Source organism: Puntigrus tetrazona, chromosome 21 (genome assembly GCF_018831695.1).
Source record: "Puntigrus tetrazona isolate hp1 chromosome 21, ASM1883169v1, whole genome shotgun sequence".
Taxonomy (NCBI): Eukaryota; Metazoa; Chordata; class Actinopteri; order Cypriniformes; family Cyprinidae; genus Puntigrus; species Puntigrus tetrazona.
In genome coordinates this window covers 15978168-15999000 of record NC_056719.1, presented here as the reverse complement: position 1 = coordinate 15999000, position 20833 = coordinate 15978168, and the positions used below count along the sequence as shown (strand labels likewise).

The following is a 20833-nucleotide window of genomic DNA, read 5'->3' as shown; positions in this document are numbered from 1 at the left end:
GTCTGAGATTTGCAGGGCTACAAATGCATTGAAGAGTAGGGTCTGTGTTTACGTCGAGAATGGACCAAAAACGCCGCTTTATTGTAATGGCAGTAGCTGTGTGCATCTTGCAGTGATGCGAGGTTGATCTATTACAAACCAATGTTTAACTTCAAGAGATTTGAGATTAATTGTTTTTAGGTTAATAATTTCCTTTAATTCAGTTCAGTTTCAAATACACAATGTGTTTGAGCATCGTTTGGAGTTAAATTATTGTCCATAACAAATAAATGAACAACACTCCCCAGAAAATGCTGCCTGCCACTCTTTTGTCTGTCTTTGTATAACAACTTGCAATTTTGAATAAACTTTTAAATCAATGTTTGGTCAACTTAAATTTTTTAAGTCGATTGAACTAACTTGTAAAACTTGTAAGAAATTCCAGAAAAAACCTTGAACATCAGAATGTCAATACACTGTTAATGCACACAATTTTTTCAAGGGAATCTACTCTGATTTGTGTGTGAGACAAAATATGATTGGCCAGATCACCTGTCAATCAAACTCTTTGCAAAGGCTCTGATGGACTACAATAGAGATCTCCATCCCGTGTATTCATAAACTCATGTCACGCTAAAAAGGTACGACTAACACGCTCAAAAACGCATTTTTCCAGTTTGGCATTTCCTCTCAAACGGTGATAACCTGTGGTTAAGCGTGGTGCGAAAGCCTTAAAATATCCATTAGCAAATCAAATTATTAAAAATCGTTAATCACAAAGGACCGGAAAGTTTGTGAAAACCCATTTGTCAAAAAGCGCGTAACTTGGGAAGAACCAGTTCCCGCTGAATCAAGATTAATTACCGTCGGATGTTCTGCTGATCTTCTACCGCACACAAACAAAACACCGAACACCAATGAAAACCCAACCGAATGGCGCATCAACATAAACCAACTCTTTCATAACCTTCATGCTGTTCATCGACAATTTAAAACCGCATAAACTTCAAAAGCTGCCATCCAATGCATTAAGGCGCTCTAGAACAAACGCTTCTTTGAGATGAGAGAGCGCTGCTTAGCACCGCGTGTCACCTGCTCCCTGTAGACCGCAGCGGGACGTGAAGGGCACGCGCTGTGATTAATTACCTGCCGACGGCTGTTTACTCAACCAGGACAGGTTTGGAACACTTACCAAATTCTAACCTGTAAATGAAAAAAAAAATGTCCATGCTCAGACTAATGGCATGCTCTCACAGCATCTTTAAACGGCTGCTCTGTACAATGCAGTCAAATCAGTGGGCAAACGAGCAACGAGGGGTTAAATTTGTTAATAATAATCAGAAAAGAAACATTGGTAAAAACTCGTTCCTTATTAACAGAAACAGTAGTAATGGACTTGCTAATGATTTAAGAGTTGTCACTTTGAATTAGGCCATTAAAGACTTTAACCTCCTGTACCTTTATTAGACATTAACTGCATCAATAATGAGAGTACTTAAAATATTAAACAATACGGTAACACTTTCTTTTACGGTTACACTTATTATCATGCACACTACTAGAATATTAGCCATTTATCAGTGCTTACTAAGCATATATTATTGCCTTATTCGACATGACCTTATTCTACATCAATAATCCTACACAATACCTAAACTTACTACTAGCAGATTAAGAATTTATTAAGGAAAAGTGCCTATTCTAAAGTGTTACCACAAACACATTAAATAATAAATGATCAGTTTGCACATAAACTTAATATATCTTACTTAACTTTAGATTGACAGTAAAATTTTAGTATAGGGACCAATTCCCAACGTTTTCTTATTAGCATGTCTATTGGCTGTTTATTAGTGCTTATAAAGCACATACTGTATTGTGTATGATCATACTGTATCCTTAATCCTACCCCATACCAAACTAAACAACTGCCTTACTAACTATTAATAAGCAGCAACTTAGGAGCTTATTGAAGCAAAAATGGTAGTTAACAGTGAGAGTCGGACCTCAAAATAGAGTGAAATTCACTAATTGTGCATAACCTATTAATGTAGTAATAATGCACAATTTATATACTGTAAACAAACTATATCCACCGATAGTTGATTCAAAAGTACTTCATTACTGTATGCTGTAATAAAGTGTTACAGAGAAATAAAAAACAAACAAGATGCTGTAAGTCCAAGGAAAAAAAAAAACAAGAACCAGAACTAAATACCAACTGAACACCAAGACTTCAGCTTAAAGTCCATAACCAGAACAATCAATTTATGATGATATTTCTCAACATCATCGCCTGACATGACTGTTAATTAAATGTGAAAAACTCTAAACTCACATCAGACTCTTTTTCAGCTACTTTTCATTTCTAAAAACATATCATTGATACTTTCTGTGTAGTAGTTGAGCATGGCTTATTCTTCCTTTAAACAAAATTGACAAAATTTAACACCATTTGCATTATGAGAAGCTCTATACAAATACATTTGGCTTGACTTGAACTTCGGCTCATACTTCCTGAGCTTCCGATAAGAGGCCAATTACGGTCTCCATATTCCATTATCTTTTCAAACAAATGAAAGCAGACTCCTGGCAAATTATCATTGATTATTGTATTGTAAACACTCTTGGTCGGACACTAAGCAGAAATGATGTTTACCGGCACAAACTGCTTAAACGGACCGGCGCTGAAAGACCGAGAACTGATTTGTTCATTTCCTACTGTAATAAACCGCTGGGGGTGTAATAAAACATTTCATTACCAACAAAATAAAAATGTTCAGTGCTCAAATATAAGCAAACCTACAGTAGAGTTTATAATGAAGTCCTCGATTATCTCGCTGTGTGTTATTCTAGCACTTCTGCCATCCTGTTTAATTTAGTATTTTTTATATAAAAAAACATTTTAAAAAATGATATTAACAATTCAGCTCCTAACTTTTTTGAGGACTGTCTTTTCACTCAACAAATTAAGTACAGAAAAAAGTACTTGATTTATAGTACTTGATTATAGGCTAAAAATGCTGTCACAATATGTTTTCCCGAATCACACAAAATGACTATTTATGACAATATTCATTTAGCATTAAAAGGGATGGTAATGGGACTTTGTTCGTGTGTGTCAGATATTGTTCAAAATTAAACTCCACAGAGTAAGGTTCCTTTTAATTTAGGGCTCCATAAAATTAAATTTATTTTCCCCTGAATTCAAATGAATGATTTATTGAATACAAGCACCTCATCAAAAATGGTTTCCAAGGAAATGCATTAACAAAACTCACAAATCGTTTTTTTTAAAATGCACATTTTACAACAAAACATTTCTTGTTTCATATATCGTCCAGTTACGATGCTTATAAGCGTTATTTGATATACATAACAAATATAATAAAACTTTGAGAAGTATATTTTGGAATACGACAGTGATGTACTTCTATCACGATTTAGCACACATTTAATTTGGTGGTTTGTTTGTGAAGATCTGCGAGTTTCACTGTGTATTTTCCAGTAGTTCTTCTCAACTGAAACACACACACACACACACACACACACACACACACACAGGGAACAGCAGGCATCATGTCGTGTCAGACTCAGACGACAGGTGTCTTCGCTCACGACGGCACAACAGCGGTCAGGTGACTCGTACAGATGGTCAGCGCTTATGAACATACTAATGTGATGGCTAAGGGATTTCTTTTCTGACCTACAGTATTTAGACGAAGCAGATTGTTCTGGTGAAACGGACACATTCGATCAGAGGTTCTCGTTCGACAGCGGTTCTCCACCTTCTCCAGCAATCCGACATAAAACCAACGACGTGTTGTCCACGGTAAATCAGTTCCCGGAAAACGCAATATCGTGAAAAAAGGTCAATCTAACCTTGCTTTAGGAGTTTTCTCTACTCTGATCAAATATGAGGCCTACAAACCATTTTGTTGCAATATGACGCAGAAATCCCGTCTTCCGCTCGGCTTAGTGCTGGACCCGGCTGTAATAACAAAGCTGGATACACTGAAATGGAGGAGATTGCTTTTTGTTGCTTCTAGAGCAAACACGCTGTATTAATCGATAAAGGCCCAGATTCACTGCATAAAGCATAAATGAAGAAGGGTAGCAGACAATTAGCAGAAATGAACAACACTGAATGCTTTTTTTAATTTATAGAGTAGGTCTACGCTGCACTGATGTACTATATATATATATAAATCCTAAAAGATGTTTGAGCACAGATGCTGATATATTTGCAGAAATAAAAAGAAATCCAATCATTTTCACTGGTGGTCTCAGACCTTAGGAAGCACGATCACTTTATATTACTGGAAGTTGTCCCTTGCTCTAACCATAAAATGGCTTACATAAATGCAGCAAAATAATAAAGATAATAAAGAAGCGTGTTATGTTCATTTGTTGTATGTAACAGTTAATTAGAGCATGGATTTGAGAGAAGAACTAACCACATTTAAGCACATTTATTAAAATATATTGTGTGTTTTATTTAGCAAGTCTAAATCGGTGATGTTTTTTCTCTGGTAATTTTCCATGGAAATACAATGTTTTAACCTTCAGAAATGTAAGAAATGTTGGGGGCCATTCACACAGAATATATAATCAACACATTTTTATATAATCAAGCGCTAGATGGACGTTTATAACAGTTACACTCGTGTAGTTGCAGCATCTCGCACATGAGAGCCATGATTTTCAAGATCCGTGAATGTCCTCATAGAGAACTAAACTGCGTGCCAATTTTCAAGTGATTTGGACCAATGGTTGCCAAAAGCCATTTCAATGTTTTATCTGTTATAGCGCCAACAAGATGCCACATTTTTATTCACATGACCACAGAATGAGCCCGTACACACATGAAACTTGCAGCGTCCCAAGACACTGCAGCGCAATTATGAAGTAAAATGAACGATGATGAAATCTAAAGCTAACTGATTTTATATTGAGAAAATATGATTTGAGTCAAAACAAATGCGGACCCGGACTCGAGAGATTTTTTAGGTAATATGACGGCAATGAAAGTGATGTTGACGTCTCGGTGCACTCATGTCAAACACAATCAGAAGTGCTGACAAGCTATTATAGACTCGTTGGCAGTTTGTATTCAGATTCACAGCTATAATGGGATAATGAGCGGCTTGGGGTTTTTACCTAATTATATGTCAGCAGGATACATTAGGTGATACATGTTAACCTCAAGACATACAGCATATGAAGATCTTTCACACAAACTTGACGTATCACAGACATATCACTCTTGCCACGCGTGCTTCCACAAAATTTACTGACTGACATCACACCACCAAAATAAAAATCAAATAAAATAAATCCTTTAATACACTAAACATCCACCTTCATGTATTAGTTCATCTCTCATTGTTTTATTGCATTACATTGCATCAACTGAAGCATTTAAATACTGGAGAAGTTGCTTTGGATTAAATCATTTGCCAAACAATTAAATGTAAATGTAAGTATATTCATTTTTTTGCGGTATAAATATGAACATCTGCACCAAATAACAGGTTAGGGAAAGTTAAATTGTTTCTCCTCCGTATTCTCATTATACCATATGATATGAGCCACAAAAGCCTGATGTTTTAATTATAATAATCAACAAAAATCAAACAAAACATGTTCATATTATTTCATTTTCAGGCTTTAAACAATGATTCTGTCCAGCATATAAGATCTCCTCTCAAATCTGACTGCCTAGACGGTACTTAACTTATTCTGTTTGATTAAGGTTGCAAAATTACAGGATTTTGAAAGTTGGAAACCTTTGGAATGAATGGGTATATATGGGACTGAATAGGACTGTAAATTGTAAATTGTAATAAACTGTAATAAACTGTAAATTAGCAGAATTGTTAGCCTACAACCGGGAACTAATATATGTATAGTTGAAAAAAGATTGGTAAATTCAGATGCATGCTACAGTAAAACAACGAAAGCCACACAACTAAATTTGAGACCGAGGACTGTTCTTGTAAGTTTTGATGCCATTACTGGGGTAAATCTACTTAATCTATGGTATTAAAGTTTAAAAACCAATACGTAGTGAACCAATAAGTAACATACATTGAGAACGATAACGGCACCAGAATTGAGCCCTGAGGTACACCACATGTAAAACAAGCTAGGGAAGAGATTAACTGAGAAAATACTGTAAACACCTAGCATCGGTCATGATTAAAATATCACTAAAAATATAGGATCATACTCAGTGCTAAGTCAGACCGAAAAAAGTATCAGAAACGCAATTAATAGTCACATAGTTTTGCAAATGTATAAATTCCATTTCCCCCCTTAATTTTTTTGTATAAAAAATTGGGAATAGGTCTACATTTTGCGTAGACTGGATTTCTTACAGATAGATGTCACAGAAATTACAAGAATACATGAAACAAGAATAGTCAGGAACAGTATTGTAAAATATTTTTACCATTCCAGACTGATTCCAATATTTAAAAAAAAATATTAGGATTATTAGATAAGCTGACCCTAAACCTACCGCGTGCTTGTCAGATTAGTACTTTATCACAAAACATGTACGTACATTGAAAACACGGTGAGGGCCAGTAAATGATTTGTCATTGGTAATTAGAGCTCATTGTAGCTCTCTCTTGAAACTTTGATACATTATAGCTAAAAATCTGTTTCTCTGGAGAAAATGAATGTGATTTTTCCTGAACTGCCAGTGGCCCAATTAAAGCAACACTTCAAACCCACACTGTAAGTCTGAACACTGAACCATTAATCATCTGATAATCATTGCTCAAAACGGCTATATTATAAAATAATCAGTTGGGCAAAGTGCTTCACGATTTTCTCTTCACGTGCAATCAAGCTGGACTGATTGCTGATTTACTTACGCCATTTCCATGCAAGGATTCAGTGATCATTTCTGCCTAAAGGCAGCTTCAACCTGTGCATGTGTGACATCAGCATCACTCAGTTGCCACAGCAACATCTACAAGTGTCTGATGCTTTTAGACTGACAATGAAGACAAACTATGATGCACAGATGCTGGTCATAGTAACATCACACTTTTATGATTCTTACACAGTCAAAAGTATAAAATAATTACTTTTTTAAATCTATTTATTGATTGATTGATTTGATTTGTTATTACATTATTAAGACATTACAGCACATTTCAAATCAGCCATGTTGCTGAATTAAAGATGTTGTACTGTACCAATATAACCTACACTTACACTTCCTTACTTACGTAACACTTTACATCCTATCAAACGACTAAAAGAGAGGCAAAGGAAAGCTTACTATGAATAAATGTTTATATGTTATATATTAAATACTTTTTGTGCTGCAAAAAGGATATTTTGTGATTCAGTTTTGGACTAAAGCAATTGAAAACATACCGAAAAGTTCATTTTAGATGATCTTTTGTCATATTATTTCTGAGTTTTGAAAATTACAACTTGCTCGTGAAAACAGCGGTACATTAGCGTACTAACAATGCAGAGGCTGCAGATTTTAAACTAATATATAAACTAATAGTTTGCTTTGTTACTTCATACTTTATATACAGTGCTACAGATGAAGTAATTGGAAAATTTACAGCTAAGAAAGAGGCGGTTGTAAACAAAGCCGCCATCAGAGCCTGAACTGCTGTATCATGAGCATTTTCTGCCTCCGTGACAAGAAGCCTTTCAGCAGATTACAGCGTCTTTCTGCTGCCAGTGTGTGTCTGTGTGTGTGAAGGAGGCAGCGCTAGGAAGAGCTGAACAGTCCATCGCCTCGAGCACTTGTTTGAAGTCAGACTCTAGCTGAGGCCTGCAGAAGGAATAAATCAATGCAGCTACGGTAATGAATTATTTCCTTCATGCGGTCCAAGTCGGAGGCTGAGATAAAAGAAGCCCACATGCTGAGCAGCTAACAGCCGGGAGCCGCTCCGCCGCCATCAGAATGCTGCAGCAGCACTTGTTCGTGTGCAGATGCAAAACGTCTGAGAAAGTGCATTTCCTTCCGCTAAACGCTCTTCTGAGCTGCCAAAGCTCACATGTAAAATAATAAAGATCACGAACATGGCAGAATTTGGGAAATTCTGATGGTTCCCGGCGCTCAACTCACGGCCATTATGCTAGAGTGCTCTGGGTGGCTTTCAGAAAGGAGGTTATGGGCTCACTAATATCATATTAAGCTAATTAATATTAATATTATTTTGAGGGATTTTATACGACAGACATATTTTCCATCCATTTGAATTCGCGCAGTTCAATTGCGCAGCGTTTTATTTGACAGTAAAGCAAGCATCGTGTTGAACATTGTTGATTACATTTGAAAATATCAGTTTTGCTCAATTATTTATTAGACATTTTTATGATACATTTATATCGTCACAAAACACAGAAGCCAGCCAGCCAAGCAAACTTTTGAATAAAGAAATTAAGTGTACAATATAGATAATGTATGATGTAGGGAAAAACTGCATTGATATACTGGTTATATTACTCAGTCCTATAGCGTACGTATAATGACATAAAAGTCTCCATGAAGGCAGAATGCTGATTCGCATTGCCGTTATTTTTATTAATTAATTTTAATTGGTTATTCAATTATTTATATTAATTCATGTGCCCTTGTAATCTTTAATCAAAAGGATTGTCTCAGATGATGTGAGGGCTTCAGCAGCCTGTCACCAACCAACACTGATCTCATCAAACCATCACTTCCCGGCGGACAGAATCGTGACGAAAATACAACAGTTGGGGGTTTTTGCTATTAAAAAATACATAAGCAAGCCCAGCTCAGGTGAGAACAAGCAATGCAAAAATAACATGCGTTACTTTCCATAGAGAGTAACTAAGTAACGCCATTAGTTACTTTTTAATGAAGAAACACAATATTGTGATGCAATCCTTTTTTAAAAGTAACTTTCCCCACCAATGTTTGGGAGTGAGATTGGAACTCTACCTTACTTTTTATTAATTACCAACCCTTTAAATAACCCTTTTACCACTTAGCGTATAGTTAGTTATCATAACTAACGCACTGATAACTTTCAGAACTAGCACACTGAGCGACTTACTGATCGGCGTAAACGGTATCACTGATTTAAAAATGCAGAAATCAAGTCACTCCTAGATTTGAGCTGCTTCAGCGATTATAAAGAAAACCATCTCTGAACGCTTTCTCACAGTAAAATAATCACAGTATAGAGAACAGATGTTCTTCACGCCGCTGACAGGAGCAGTATGAAACTGAGGCTTTAGTCTTCACTCACCAATGCATAAACGGCGATAAACCACTTAGGGACAAAGCCCGTCTACTACAACCATCACAGCTCGTGATCATGAAATCCAATTCCAGATGCTTATATTGCCAACACTTTTTTTTAAGGATTACTTCTTGAGATTAACTAGTTGTTTATTAGCATGCATGTTACTAGTATATAGCCAGTTTATTAAAACTTACATATTAATGCCTTCTGTACGACCGTATTCTAGATCCCTTAATCTCTTACTATTAACAAGCAGCAAAACAGACGTCTACTGAGACAAAAGTCGATAGCAGTTAATACTGAGAATTAGACCTTAAAATAAAGCCTAAATGGGAACCCTTTATTTAGGGTTTCTTAACTTAGCATGCATATTACTGGAATATTAGCCATTTATTAATATTAATTAAGCAAATATTAATGCCTTATTCTGCATCCCTAATCATACCCGATACCTAAACTTAACAACTACTTTACTAACTATTAATAAGCAGCAAATTAGGAATGTATTGAGGGAAAGTCGTAATTAATAGTTAGGACAAGTGTTACCATGTGACCTTTATATTATGTTTTTTAAGGTTTGTCTTAATTTCAAATCGGGGCGTTTTAGAAGGACAGATGACATAACGGTTTTATTGTCGATCAATCATTTCATATGGATGAACATCAAGAATATTTTGTTTCTGCTTCTCGTGAACGCTTTAAACTATTTTTTTTGTGTGACTTCAGACGGCTTGGGTCGTTCGAGCTATTTTCTGGCTGCTTTTGGAGCAGGAAAAGACCTGAATGTAAACCTGTCTGCTCATACAGGTTTGAAATAAGCGATGACAGCACTCGATATTTGAGTCAGCTATTCTTTTTCCATTCATTTCATCTGCTGCAAGCATGTGGACACGGACACGCCAATGTGCATCTGATCGCTTAATAAAGCAGCGCACCTCTCCTCAACAAGAGATATGATTTAAGGAATCGTTCAAGAATGAATCGAGCCCGCTGATATCCAAAGAGGCTGCAAAAATGCACATTTATCAAACCTCTTGCCAGCCTCTGAAACCCGTTAAGGATTGGGAGAATTCCCAGACACACATTTACACCTCCTCCTCCTTCGCACAAATGAGATCTTTACGGAGATGGCGATGGCTCAGACTCTTCTGGATGATTCACATTGTGGCACACGTTACAGGACACATGGCTGATTTTATTCTGGATGACAGCTGGCTCTTCACATCAGGCCACAACGGATGCAGGACAGGACAAGACAGCATCAGTAATGACAGCAGTGGCTTGTGTCCATCTGTTACGAGGAGAAAAGGGCATTAAAACTTAAAGCCGTTTCGAGACACGCGGTAACTCATGCACCACTGGCTTCCTTGGTTACCACGGAAACCATCCAGGTGCAATTAGTCACAAAAGCTGATGTGGGAAAACAACAACTTCAAAGAACACGGACTTCACGCGCGTGCCAGAGCGAATACAAACGTGCTTTATTCTGCGAATACGTCCTAAAGCAGCGAAACGCACGACTAATGTGCGCCTCAAACCCAGTCGGTGTTTCAAGCATCTGGAGTGTAATAAAATCATCAAGCTTTATTCACGAACATAAACAATTTACAGTCCCTGGTGAAAAAGAAGTCTGCTTAACTGTATTTAAAGCGCACTTGTAGCACTGTACTAGCAAATAATTAAATATTCATGAAATAATAGGAGAGTGTTTTTCAATTATCATGTTTGACATTATTACTAAGTCCACAAATGAAACATTTTGCTCTAAATTTGTCTAAGTACACTTAGTTTGATGTGTTAGCTAACATACTAAAGCTGAGTAAAGAACATCATTTGTGCAATAATAATAATAACTAGTGCATTGTTTTATATTATACATTTAACGTCGTTATATTTCAAAAATGTATTACATCATCACAAATGACATTAAAGTACCTTTTATTTTACCTTAAATGCTTGTAGATTTAGAATATTTTAAAAACTTATAAAAGTGATTATAAAATTACATACAACAAGGCCCAACTTACAGTGAATTTGATATAAATTTAAACTGTTATACATTTGCATGTAATTTTAAATAACGTACAATTGGTTTAGTTCACATTTAAGTATATTTCATAAACTATATTATGCTAAAGCGACGCAATAAAATATGATACAGTGCTTTTTCGCAAAGGTTATCTTGAAAGGATTTCAAGGCTTCATAGACCCATTCTTAATTTGAAAGTAAGCAAAAGCATAATTCCGTCTTCTATTGGAGCTCATATAAGCAGCATCTCCTACAAGAAATCAATCTCAGAATGCACCATGCAGCAAAATATTCACAAAAAAAGCTATGTATGCACCAAAAAAATTGCCACAATATCATAGTAGCGTATATTAATGGACATTATAAGAACACTTAATAGTAAAGCTAATCCTAACATCCAATCTCACGAATCCAGATTTTGTGTCGCATCTGGAGCGTCTGCTTCAATTCAAATGAGTCACTTGCGAGATTCAGTTCAGTGAGTAAGTGAGGCGCTGACAGCAGAGCTGGCGTCTCCGTTAGACATGTTTAATTAACTCCTCGTCCGATTCAGTAATTTAGACCCCTCTGATATGCAAAACCCTCTCCTGACCCGCCAGAATCGGTCAGACGGGACAGACCTTGAGCGCCGCTCTCAGGCACAGGAGCCCTGCTCTCAGCGGGACCTCTTTCTCAAGCAATTACACCCGCTCACTCGTTCCCGCACCCAGCTGCTCTTTATCTCTGCCTCTTTGGCAGCGAGTGTCTTTGTCGGAGATCATCGATCGTCGATCTCAGCCGGTCAGGCTTCGGCTGGTTAGATACAGCAGGTAGCGCTGATTATGTTTTGGAGGCTCTTATATTTGTCCTGTCTCAGCACATGGCAGTCACTAGTGAAGGAAGGTTTGGTGTCTCACTTTCTGGTTCCCATGCAGACTGTGGATTAATGCGGACGGCCACTGACAGCGCAGCTAAACGACTTTATAATTCCAGCTCTAACGGCAGCCGTGAAAACAGACTGATGCTCCTTGTCGCAGTTAAATCGTCTCACTCTTTCTCACGTCCCCCTCCTGCCCTTGTGAAGAAGAAGTGTGCTTAGTCTTATTAAATGTTCACTCGTGGTGTATTTCACATCTTAAAAGAACAGCCTGTACTTTCAGATTTGATAAAAATGAAATAAAAGGCAGCTTAGGAGTACTGTTTAGCATGACAAAATGTTTCAAGAAGTGCACTCTCTAAAAGAAACTTATTTGGAAGTGTTGATTAATATAGTTGCACGCATGTAAAGTTTAGGAAACACTTCATTTTAGGATCGCTTAACTACTTGCTTATTAACATGTTACTGTGCAGGTGTGAAAAAATGCTGTAAACGAAGAATGCTTTCAGAAATATAAATAACCATTGTTTATCTTTGTCAGTTTACAAAATGCAAAGTGAGCGAACAAAAGAAAAATCAAATCAATATTTGGCGTTACTACCTTTTGTCTTCAAACTAGCATCAATTCTTGCACAAAGTCTGGGATTTTGTTGGATTAGAGTCAGGGGTGTGATCAACCAATTATACCAAACAAGTGCTAATGATCGTCAATGTCACACGTAGGTTGAAAGCCAGTCATGAACTGAAACAGAAACAGCCGATCTCTGCTACCAAGATGAGGTCGTGAAAGACGGGTTCATGTCACGGAAAAGATTGAGCACGGCAACAAGACACAAGGTAGTTATACTGCATCAACAAGGTCTCTCCCAGACAGAGATTTCAAATCAGACTCTTTTGAAGAAGCACAAAGAAACGGGAAACGCTGAAGATCGTAGACGCATGTGGTCGGCCAAGGAAACTTAGTGCAGCAGATGAAAGACACGTCAAGCTTATTACCCTTCGAAATCGGAAGATGTCCAGCAGTGCCATCAGCTTAGAACTGGCAGAAACTGTCCAGAAGTGGTCTTCATGGAAGAGTTGCAGCCAAAAAGCCATACCTCCGACGTGGGAACAAGGCCAAGCGACTCAGGTATGAACAAAACATAGGAACTGGGGTGCAGAAAAATGGCAGCAGGTGCTCTGGACTGAGGAGTCAAAATGTAAAATATTTGTCTAAAGCAGAAGGCAGTTTGTTTGTCGAAGGGCTGGATAGCGGTACGATAACGAGTGTCTGCAGGAAACAGTGCAGCATGTTCCTTGAACGTTTGGGGCAGCGTTTCTGATAATGGAGTTGGAGATTTGGTCAGGATTAATGGTGCTGAGAAATACAGGCAGATACTTATCCAATGAAACAAAATGAAACAAACAGCCATTTTGTTAAAAATCATACTTTTTCGGATTGAAATTTGGCCTTTTAACAGTTGATCTTTTTTTTTAAGAACCAACTAGCATTGACTAGCATGCATTTTACTGGCATATTGGTTGTTTCTTAGTACATATAAAGCACATATTATTCTGCACGAACATATTTCTGATCCCTTAATCCACACGGTACCTAAACTTGTCAACTACTTTAGTAACTATTAAATTAGGAGTTTATTTCGGCAAAGGTCGTAGTTAACAGTGTAATTAAACGTGTGTCTGACTTTTATAGTTTAGCAGTGTTAGTTTTAGGAGTTTGTTCACTAACCCTAAGATCAATAACAACACTTTTTCTGCTGTTGTCATAATTTTGTCCCAGAAACTGAGGTTTATCATTAGGCTTACGTTTTATTTTTGGTGAAAGCACTCAAATCCAGCACTGTCAGATTAATTCAAGCCGCAGTCTTTTCAGATTAATGTTATATGGGCTTTACTCATATTTATTTGCCGCATGATCTGCTCTTATAAGCCTCGCCTGAATAAAAATGTGCAGTGCAAATTTAACAGTGAGTGACCCAGACATAAGATTCCCACACTTTATTACAGATGAATTCCCATGACTTTCCGTGACCTCTCCAGAAGCTCACACTGCTAACCAGCAACATTCAGTTACACCGAGTAGTTTAAAACCTGCTTTGGTCCAAATTGTACGGCAGTATTACACGCATTCCTGAAAGCAATTTTACGATGATTTCAGGAGAAAAATTCAGTTTCTTCAGTTTAACACAAAAGAAGATATTTTGAAGGATGCTGGTAACCAAAACTAAATCAAACCCAGGGCTGGGTGAAATATGGACGAACCTAGCAAATGGGTTGTTTTTACACAACTTTCTGAGTTTTTAATCCAACCACTAGGTCAAATCAACCCAAAAACACATTTTATGCAGAGCTGGGTTGTATTTAACCTTGTATTGTTTCAGAGTATATAGATGTTAATAATAGGCACGCTAATACGCAACTTAATAGTGAGAACTAGTCCCTATACTAAAGTGCTTGAACTATCCCTTTAAGATCTATTTTCAGCAGAGAACTGAGACAATGCATGCAAATCTCACATAATAATGACATCTAAACAAAATAATTCGGTGGTAACACTTTAGATCAGGGAACACTGTTCACTACTAGTTGATTATTACATGCATGTTATCAGCATATTGGCCGTTTATGACTTATAAAGAGCATATTAATTAATTTATTCTGCACAATTTAGATTCCTTAATCCTACACTATACCTAAACTTAACAAATATCTTACTATTAATAAGCAGCAAATTCGCAGTTTGTTGAGGGAAAACGAGCGAATATGCATATTCGGTAAGACTTTGTAATAATGGTACTTTGTAATAACTGTGTAATAACTGTGAGTCTTTAGTTAAGAATTAGTAAATAGTTAATTTATCATTTATAATGCATTATTCCAGCTAGAATATTTTATTCTTTCATGCTTTATTAACAATCAATTATCCTTTCCAAGTTATTATGCTATTTACACAACAGTAATTGAGATGTCGGTGATTTATAAGATAATTTACAAAGTTATACAACATTTAGTAGTTGCCAGAAATCTGTTTTTGCAAGCTCATCTAAAATGAGGACTACTTAAAGTATAATTTAGAAAACTTAAACACAACATATGCAACTTCTTTCAAGATAAAAAGTGTACAACTGTGCACTTGATAAAAAAATGAAAAATAAACCTGTATTTCATAAAAAGAAATAATACAGTTAAAATTGTGTACAGCTGTACAGTTACTGTTTTTGCACCTTGAAATAAATATTTCCGTGTTTTGTTGTGTTTATCCTGTTAGAAAGATGAAAACTGAACCTTATGCTTATCAAACAACAACTAGGCATTTATAGCTGTATTAATAAACTGATTACTAACGACTATTAATGTCGGGACAACGCTTCATAAAGAATAACCGACTGTTTACTAGCGCTTACCTAATGATTCATAGCATGCGTTCATTATAAAGCAATACCGTGTATTCTATAATACGAATTGTCACGAAATTAGTAAAACAATCAACAGCTCATAAATATGCGTATGTTTTTTCTCCAGCTCACAGATGGTTGAACAACATAACGAAGCATGAAAATGATTGTGTTACGCACAAAGAACTATAGGAAACACTGGCGTCTTTCCCTACGGACGGAAACGTGCCGAGCTAACAGAGGAGCGCGGAGAGGGATCTCCTCGGGGACGTTTGTTTGTACGAAACACCTGAGTCGGTCAATTGCAGCAGTGCTCCTTCCTCCCTCGTCGCAGATGACACCGTCCAAAATCCCACTGCGGCAACACGCTTAACCTTGAGAAGGGCTTGACCAGCGCAATGTTTTATTACCCCGACACTCGTACACTCAACCTCCTCACCTGAGAACCAACACCGGCCAGCTGGACGCAAAGCGAAGGGACTGTATAATGATAACAAGCAGTTCGCTAAAACCCGCCATTAGCGAGGTTAACGACTAGCTCCGGTTAATGGAGCCCTGTTTTTTGCCCCAGTAGTTGAATCTTAAAGTAAGAGTCGCACGACACCTCTAATGCTTTGATTGATCTCCTGGTGAAATGGATGGATAATTTCAGTCATAGTTGCTCGTTCGGAGAACTGGGACTGCGAACTGCATTGGCAATTCCTGAAACGAATGAAACGAGGGCGTTTGCTTTATGCGGCGTGGGACGATGGATGATACGAGATAATCTGGGCTTGCCATCTCATCTCTCTTTTTCAGCCAAAAGCACTCATCTCTCATCACCGGGCCATGATTAGCATTCATTGGCCCAAAGGATCAGGTGCTCGCTTCGCCGCAAATGTGCAAAGCGCTTCAGAGAGAGGCGTAATGGTGCCTGGCAGACAAAAAAATCTGCAGACCTGCCACACGGTAAGAGAGGCTCATTTGTACTGTAGGACTCACGGAAGGCCGTGTAGAGCTCCTGAAGGGTCAGGTGACCGTCGTTGTTGTAATCGTCGTAACGCAGGAGGTCTTGCATGGTGCACTCCAATAAGATGTTTTCTAAATGCTCCTTTATGGAGATCTGTAAAAGAAGAAGAAGAATTCAATTCAGTTACACGGAGAGCTGGGCAGTAAGCAGTGATGTCGTTTTCCTGGCAATGCATTACATTAACATTTTTTGCTTACAGTTACTAATGTCGATAAATTTACATAAGCTTAGTTAAAAAAGAAATATTAAGTACAATAGTGTTTTGCATGTCAGCGTGCCCTCTTTTGATTGTGAGGATATTTGTTTTCACCATGACTTACTTAAAAAGACTTTCTTTAGATACTTTTCTCATGTCATTTTTGTTGAATTGACTCGTTTCAGCAAGATATTCACAGAGACGGAAAATGTCGAAAGCGTAGCCTATTTGTTTTTGTTTTTTAATTTGACAAAACCGAAAAAAAGGTATTGTTGCTATTGTGGGTGTGCACAAATTACGTATTTTTTTAGTCAATATTAATTTAACGAAAGAACTACGAGTTTCACTTTTTTCAGGTTTAATAACTTGAAAAGTAAGGTAAACTTGAAAGTAACTTGAAAATAAAGTAATTGAAGTACATGGAGTAATCAGTAATTTAATCCAATCAAAGTAGTATTTAATCATTTAGCGGATACTGTTTTAACTGTGTAATCACATCCCAAAAACTAAGTACTTGTAATTAAAGTATATTAGATTATAAAATGCTCATAATCAGATTACCTATTATTTTTTTATTACAGTTGCAGTAAAATAATTCTGTGCGTCATTTAGCTTTAACTATATTCACAAATGTGGTATAAATAAATCTGCAAACTATGCTTCTGAATTTGAGGGGAAAAGCACCTCTCAAGCTGTTAGACCGTGTGTGAAACCAATAATTATGCAAGTTACTGGTAACTGTTGATTCTGGAAATCTGGACAAAAATATGTCAGGCTTAAGAAGACTCCGGGAATGTAATGTTATTGCTGTTTTAACTATTAATGTTTGTGATGAAATGAAGGGTGTCCCAAACATTTTTGGCAGCCAAACCCTTTAAAATCAAATATTTACTTGATATAAATATCTCTGAGGAAGCATTATTCACATTATTCAAATTTACATGAAAAGGTATTACAGTTTAAATGTATTTTAAATGCAAAAACATATATATATGCATTCATGGTAAAGCTGTGCATTAATAGAATTTCTATGAAAATAAAGATCAAATAACAAGAACGCAGTTATTAATTTAAGCAATAAGGTACGAGATGCTGTATCATGAATAAATCAAGGCATTAACACTAGAGCTAATATTATAATCTAGCATTTTAGTTAACACTTCAAAATAACTGCAGTTCTTCAAAGTATGACGAAAGCTGATTGAAGCGTAAAGACTTAATGACTTTTAAAAGTTTATTAAGAACGATGTAATATCTTTAGATATTGCAGATTATTGGAGATATTATTGGTTTGCAATGATTCTGTGAATAATGAGTCTGAAATATTTCCTAATATTTGAAGCAGGATAATGTGCAGTCATTCCAGAAAAATAAACCCCTTCAGAGTGGAGCGAAATGAGCAGCTGAAGGTGCTCCATCCGTCACTCATATTCCCCCAGATCTTCTTGAACTGCAACCCCATCGGTCCCTCACCTCCGCCAGCTCCTCGCTGCTCAGACGGCCGTCCTGGTTTCTGTCTATATACTTGAACATCGTGTCCACCAGGATCCTCCTCTGGTCCATGGCGTTCGCGTGGCCGTCCGTGGAGGTCCTGGGCTGCATGTCCAGAAGCATGCTCTTCAGCTTGTTGTACTCCGCCATGGTGCACGCGTCTCCTGTGAAGCACACCAGAGGAATTTAATTAGCCGCATACGACCGAAGGCATTCGCGCATTTGCATTTATGCACTGTCCGCGCGTTTGCGATTTGCATTTTGGACAGTCGTTCAGTGCAGGGGTCCCAATTAATTCACTGTAATCCTCGCTTTACACCCAAAGACAAAAGGTAAACATTCTCATTTAGACACTTTAGCTGTATCACAGCTTCTTTCGGTGGCGAGGGATTAGCAAGCACGTTTTAAACTGTCACATTAATTCCCGTGCGGCTCCGCAGCACTTATGTCTATAAAAGACGGCGGGGGAAAATGAGAACCATGATTAATCAAGTGTGGTAGTGACTGTTTATTCCTCACTGGCAATAAAATTATGCAAACACAGCCCACCCGCTGAGGCGCTCTTTAAGACCCCTCGAGTGGGAGGAAGATTGTTTCTTGTATCCGGCACGGAGGCAGCGCAGAAGACGACAGTGTATACAAAGCTCTGCTCGACTGATGAGAGGAGGAAATGCGGTATGAATTAGTCATTAGGTGACACTCCTCTACATGACGGATCAGAGCCGCCCGCTGAGAGGAGTCTCGCTACGTCTAATGAAGAATACAGCAGTCAACGGTAACCGACGCTGACCGCCGGCAGCTTCTCACCACTACAGGATGCTGTAGGAACTGAACAACCTCGAACGCACACTGTTTTATCGGCCGTATACATACTGTAAACTTTCAGGGGCGCTATAGCCATGCTATTTTACAGCTAAGGCTTATTACGTTCACAGATCCGTTGACAGAGCCGGTGCGTTTTGCTTACGTTTGGATGTTTGCTTCGCGGAGTGCACTTTTGAAAGGGGTTGCCATGTCTGCTTATTATTGTTTATAGGATTTTTCTACTAAAGCACACAAATACCATAATGTGCTTGCAGATATTTAAGAAACATGCCACTTAACATACAAAACAATGACACAGTCTTTCATTCTCCTTTGAAAATGTACGTTCCGGCCAGGAAAGTCAGCCTCTGGTTTAGTTTGTTTAGAAACCCCGCCCACTCTCAGTTTAACCAATTGGAATCGAGGGGTGCCAGTTGGCGGAAAACAGAACGTATTTCGTTTCAGTCATAGGAGCTGGCGAACGAAAGTGTTCTGAGTGGGAATCTGGCAACCTCCGTGTGCATCAAGCAGGAGGGGCGTCTCCAATATTTTGTATTTGGACTGCAATACCTAGTTCAATCGCTCAGTGTCAATCCTACATACAGCACCTTTAAGCTTTAATGGGCTTGTTGGTTTGAGCTCAGCTCATAAAGCGATCTATTTTATAGAGTTAATAAAGTAGGCAGGTGCCGATCGTGATATTTTACTATGGGGCCTATTTCCAAGATAATGCATTTGGATTTGAGTTTAGTACGGGCTTGCTCTTATTGCTGTTTTTTTTTTTCATGGCAAGATTTGGCAACACTAATGAGTTGAATTGTACCCCCGTGTCCTGTGATTTCTTGCACATGTATACAGAAGAGACGCATCTTTGATACGTGTTTGAATATCATTATCCATTTGCCTCTCATAGTATTTCTGCAAACGATGTTGCCACAACCTGCATTTTTCAGGAGTCAATTCATTCGGAAGAGGCAGTTGCGCTCCCATAAATAACTGATCTGTGTGTGTACAGGATGAACATGTTTACAGAATAAGTCACAAACACTGCTGAAACGAACATGCACAATTTGAATTAAATATATGTCGAGGTAGAAAACTTCATGCAACAATGCAAATTTAAATTTAAGTAAAAAACGGAAAGAAGAAAAGTCTTACAGTAGCTCACTGATGTGCAGTAGTGTAATCAATAAACTGAATTTTGTGTTCAGTTTGAATTTCCATGTTTTTAAAAGAAAAACGAATACAAAAATGTGCATTTTGATATTCCTCACAGAGTTAATGAGGATGTACTAAAACTTATAATACTGTCGCTAAACTGCAGGATAAGCTTGATATTAAACAGCAGAAAGACAACTTAATTAGATACTCACATACTGTTTGACATGCACATGTATTATTGTTGCCGAGTATTATTACTCATGCACCATAAATGTGTGACAATTCTCTTAAAATATTTCAGAATGCTAAAATATCTGTAGATTTATGGAAACTACATCATTCTTTACATCCGTCATTACACGAGAAATCATTCTGCTTTGCCTTTCAAAGGATATTTCCGTGTTCTCCTGCAGCGCACAGTTGTACAGTACATAACCCCAATGTCAAACCTGTCTGTTAACATGACATCAGGGTCGTCTCCACACACAAGTCTTCTCTTTTTACCCACAATCCCACCTTGATCAATAATGGACGACTCTGACAGCAAGGTGTTCCGTTCGGTTCTTTTCAAACATGGTAATGAAGTACATCTATCACTCAAGTGCAAAGGGAAAGGTCAGTGCTGGAACGTATAAATTGTTATGACATGCCATAAA

At 37.6% G+C, this 20833-nt stretch overlaps 1 protein-coding gene across 1 annotated transcript in view; it reads right to left on the bottom strand.

Moving 5' to 3' along the window:
- The window catches only part of LOC122326027 (follistatin-related protein 5-like), a 74210-nt gene that overhangs the window by 13738 nt on the left and 39639 nt on the right, over positions 1-20833 (bottom strand). The window contains exons 2-3 of the mRNA XM_043220702.1: positions 18195-18376; positions 16498-16618 (exon numbers count right to left, since the gene is read on the bottom strand). Of these exons, the coding sequence (XP_043076637.1) occupies positions 16498-16618; positions 18195-18362 (289 nt within the window). The 5' untranslated portion in view covers positions 18363-18376. The remainder of the gene's footprint in view (positions 1-16497; positions 16619-18194; positions 18377-20833) is intronic.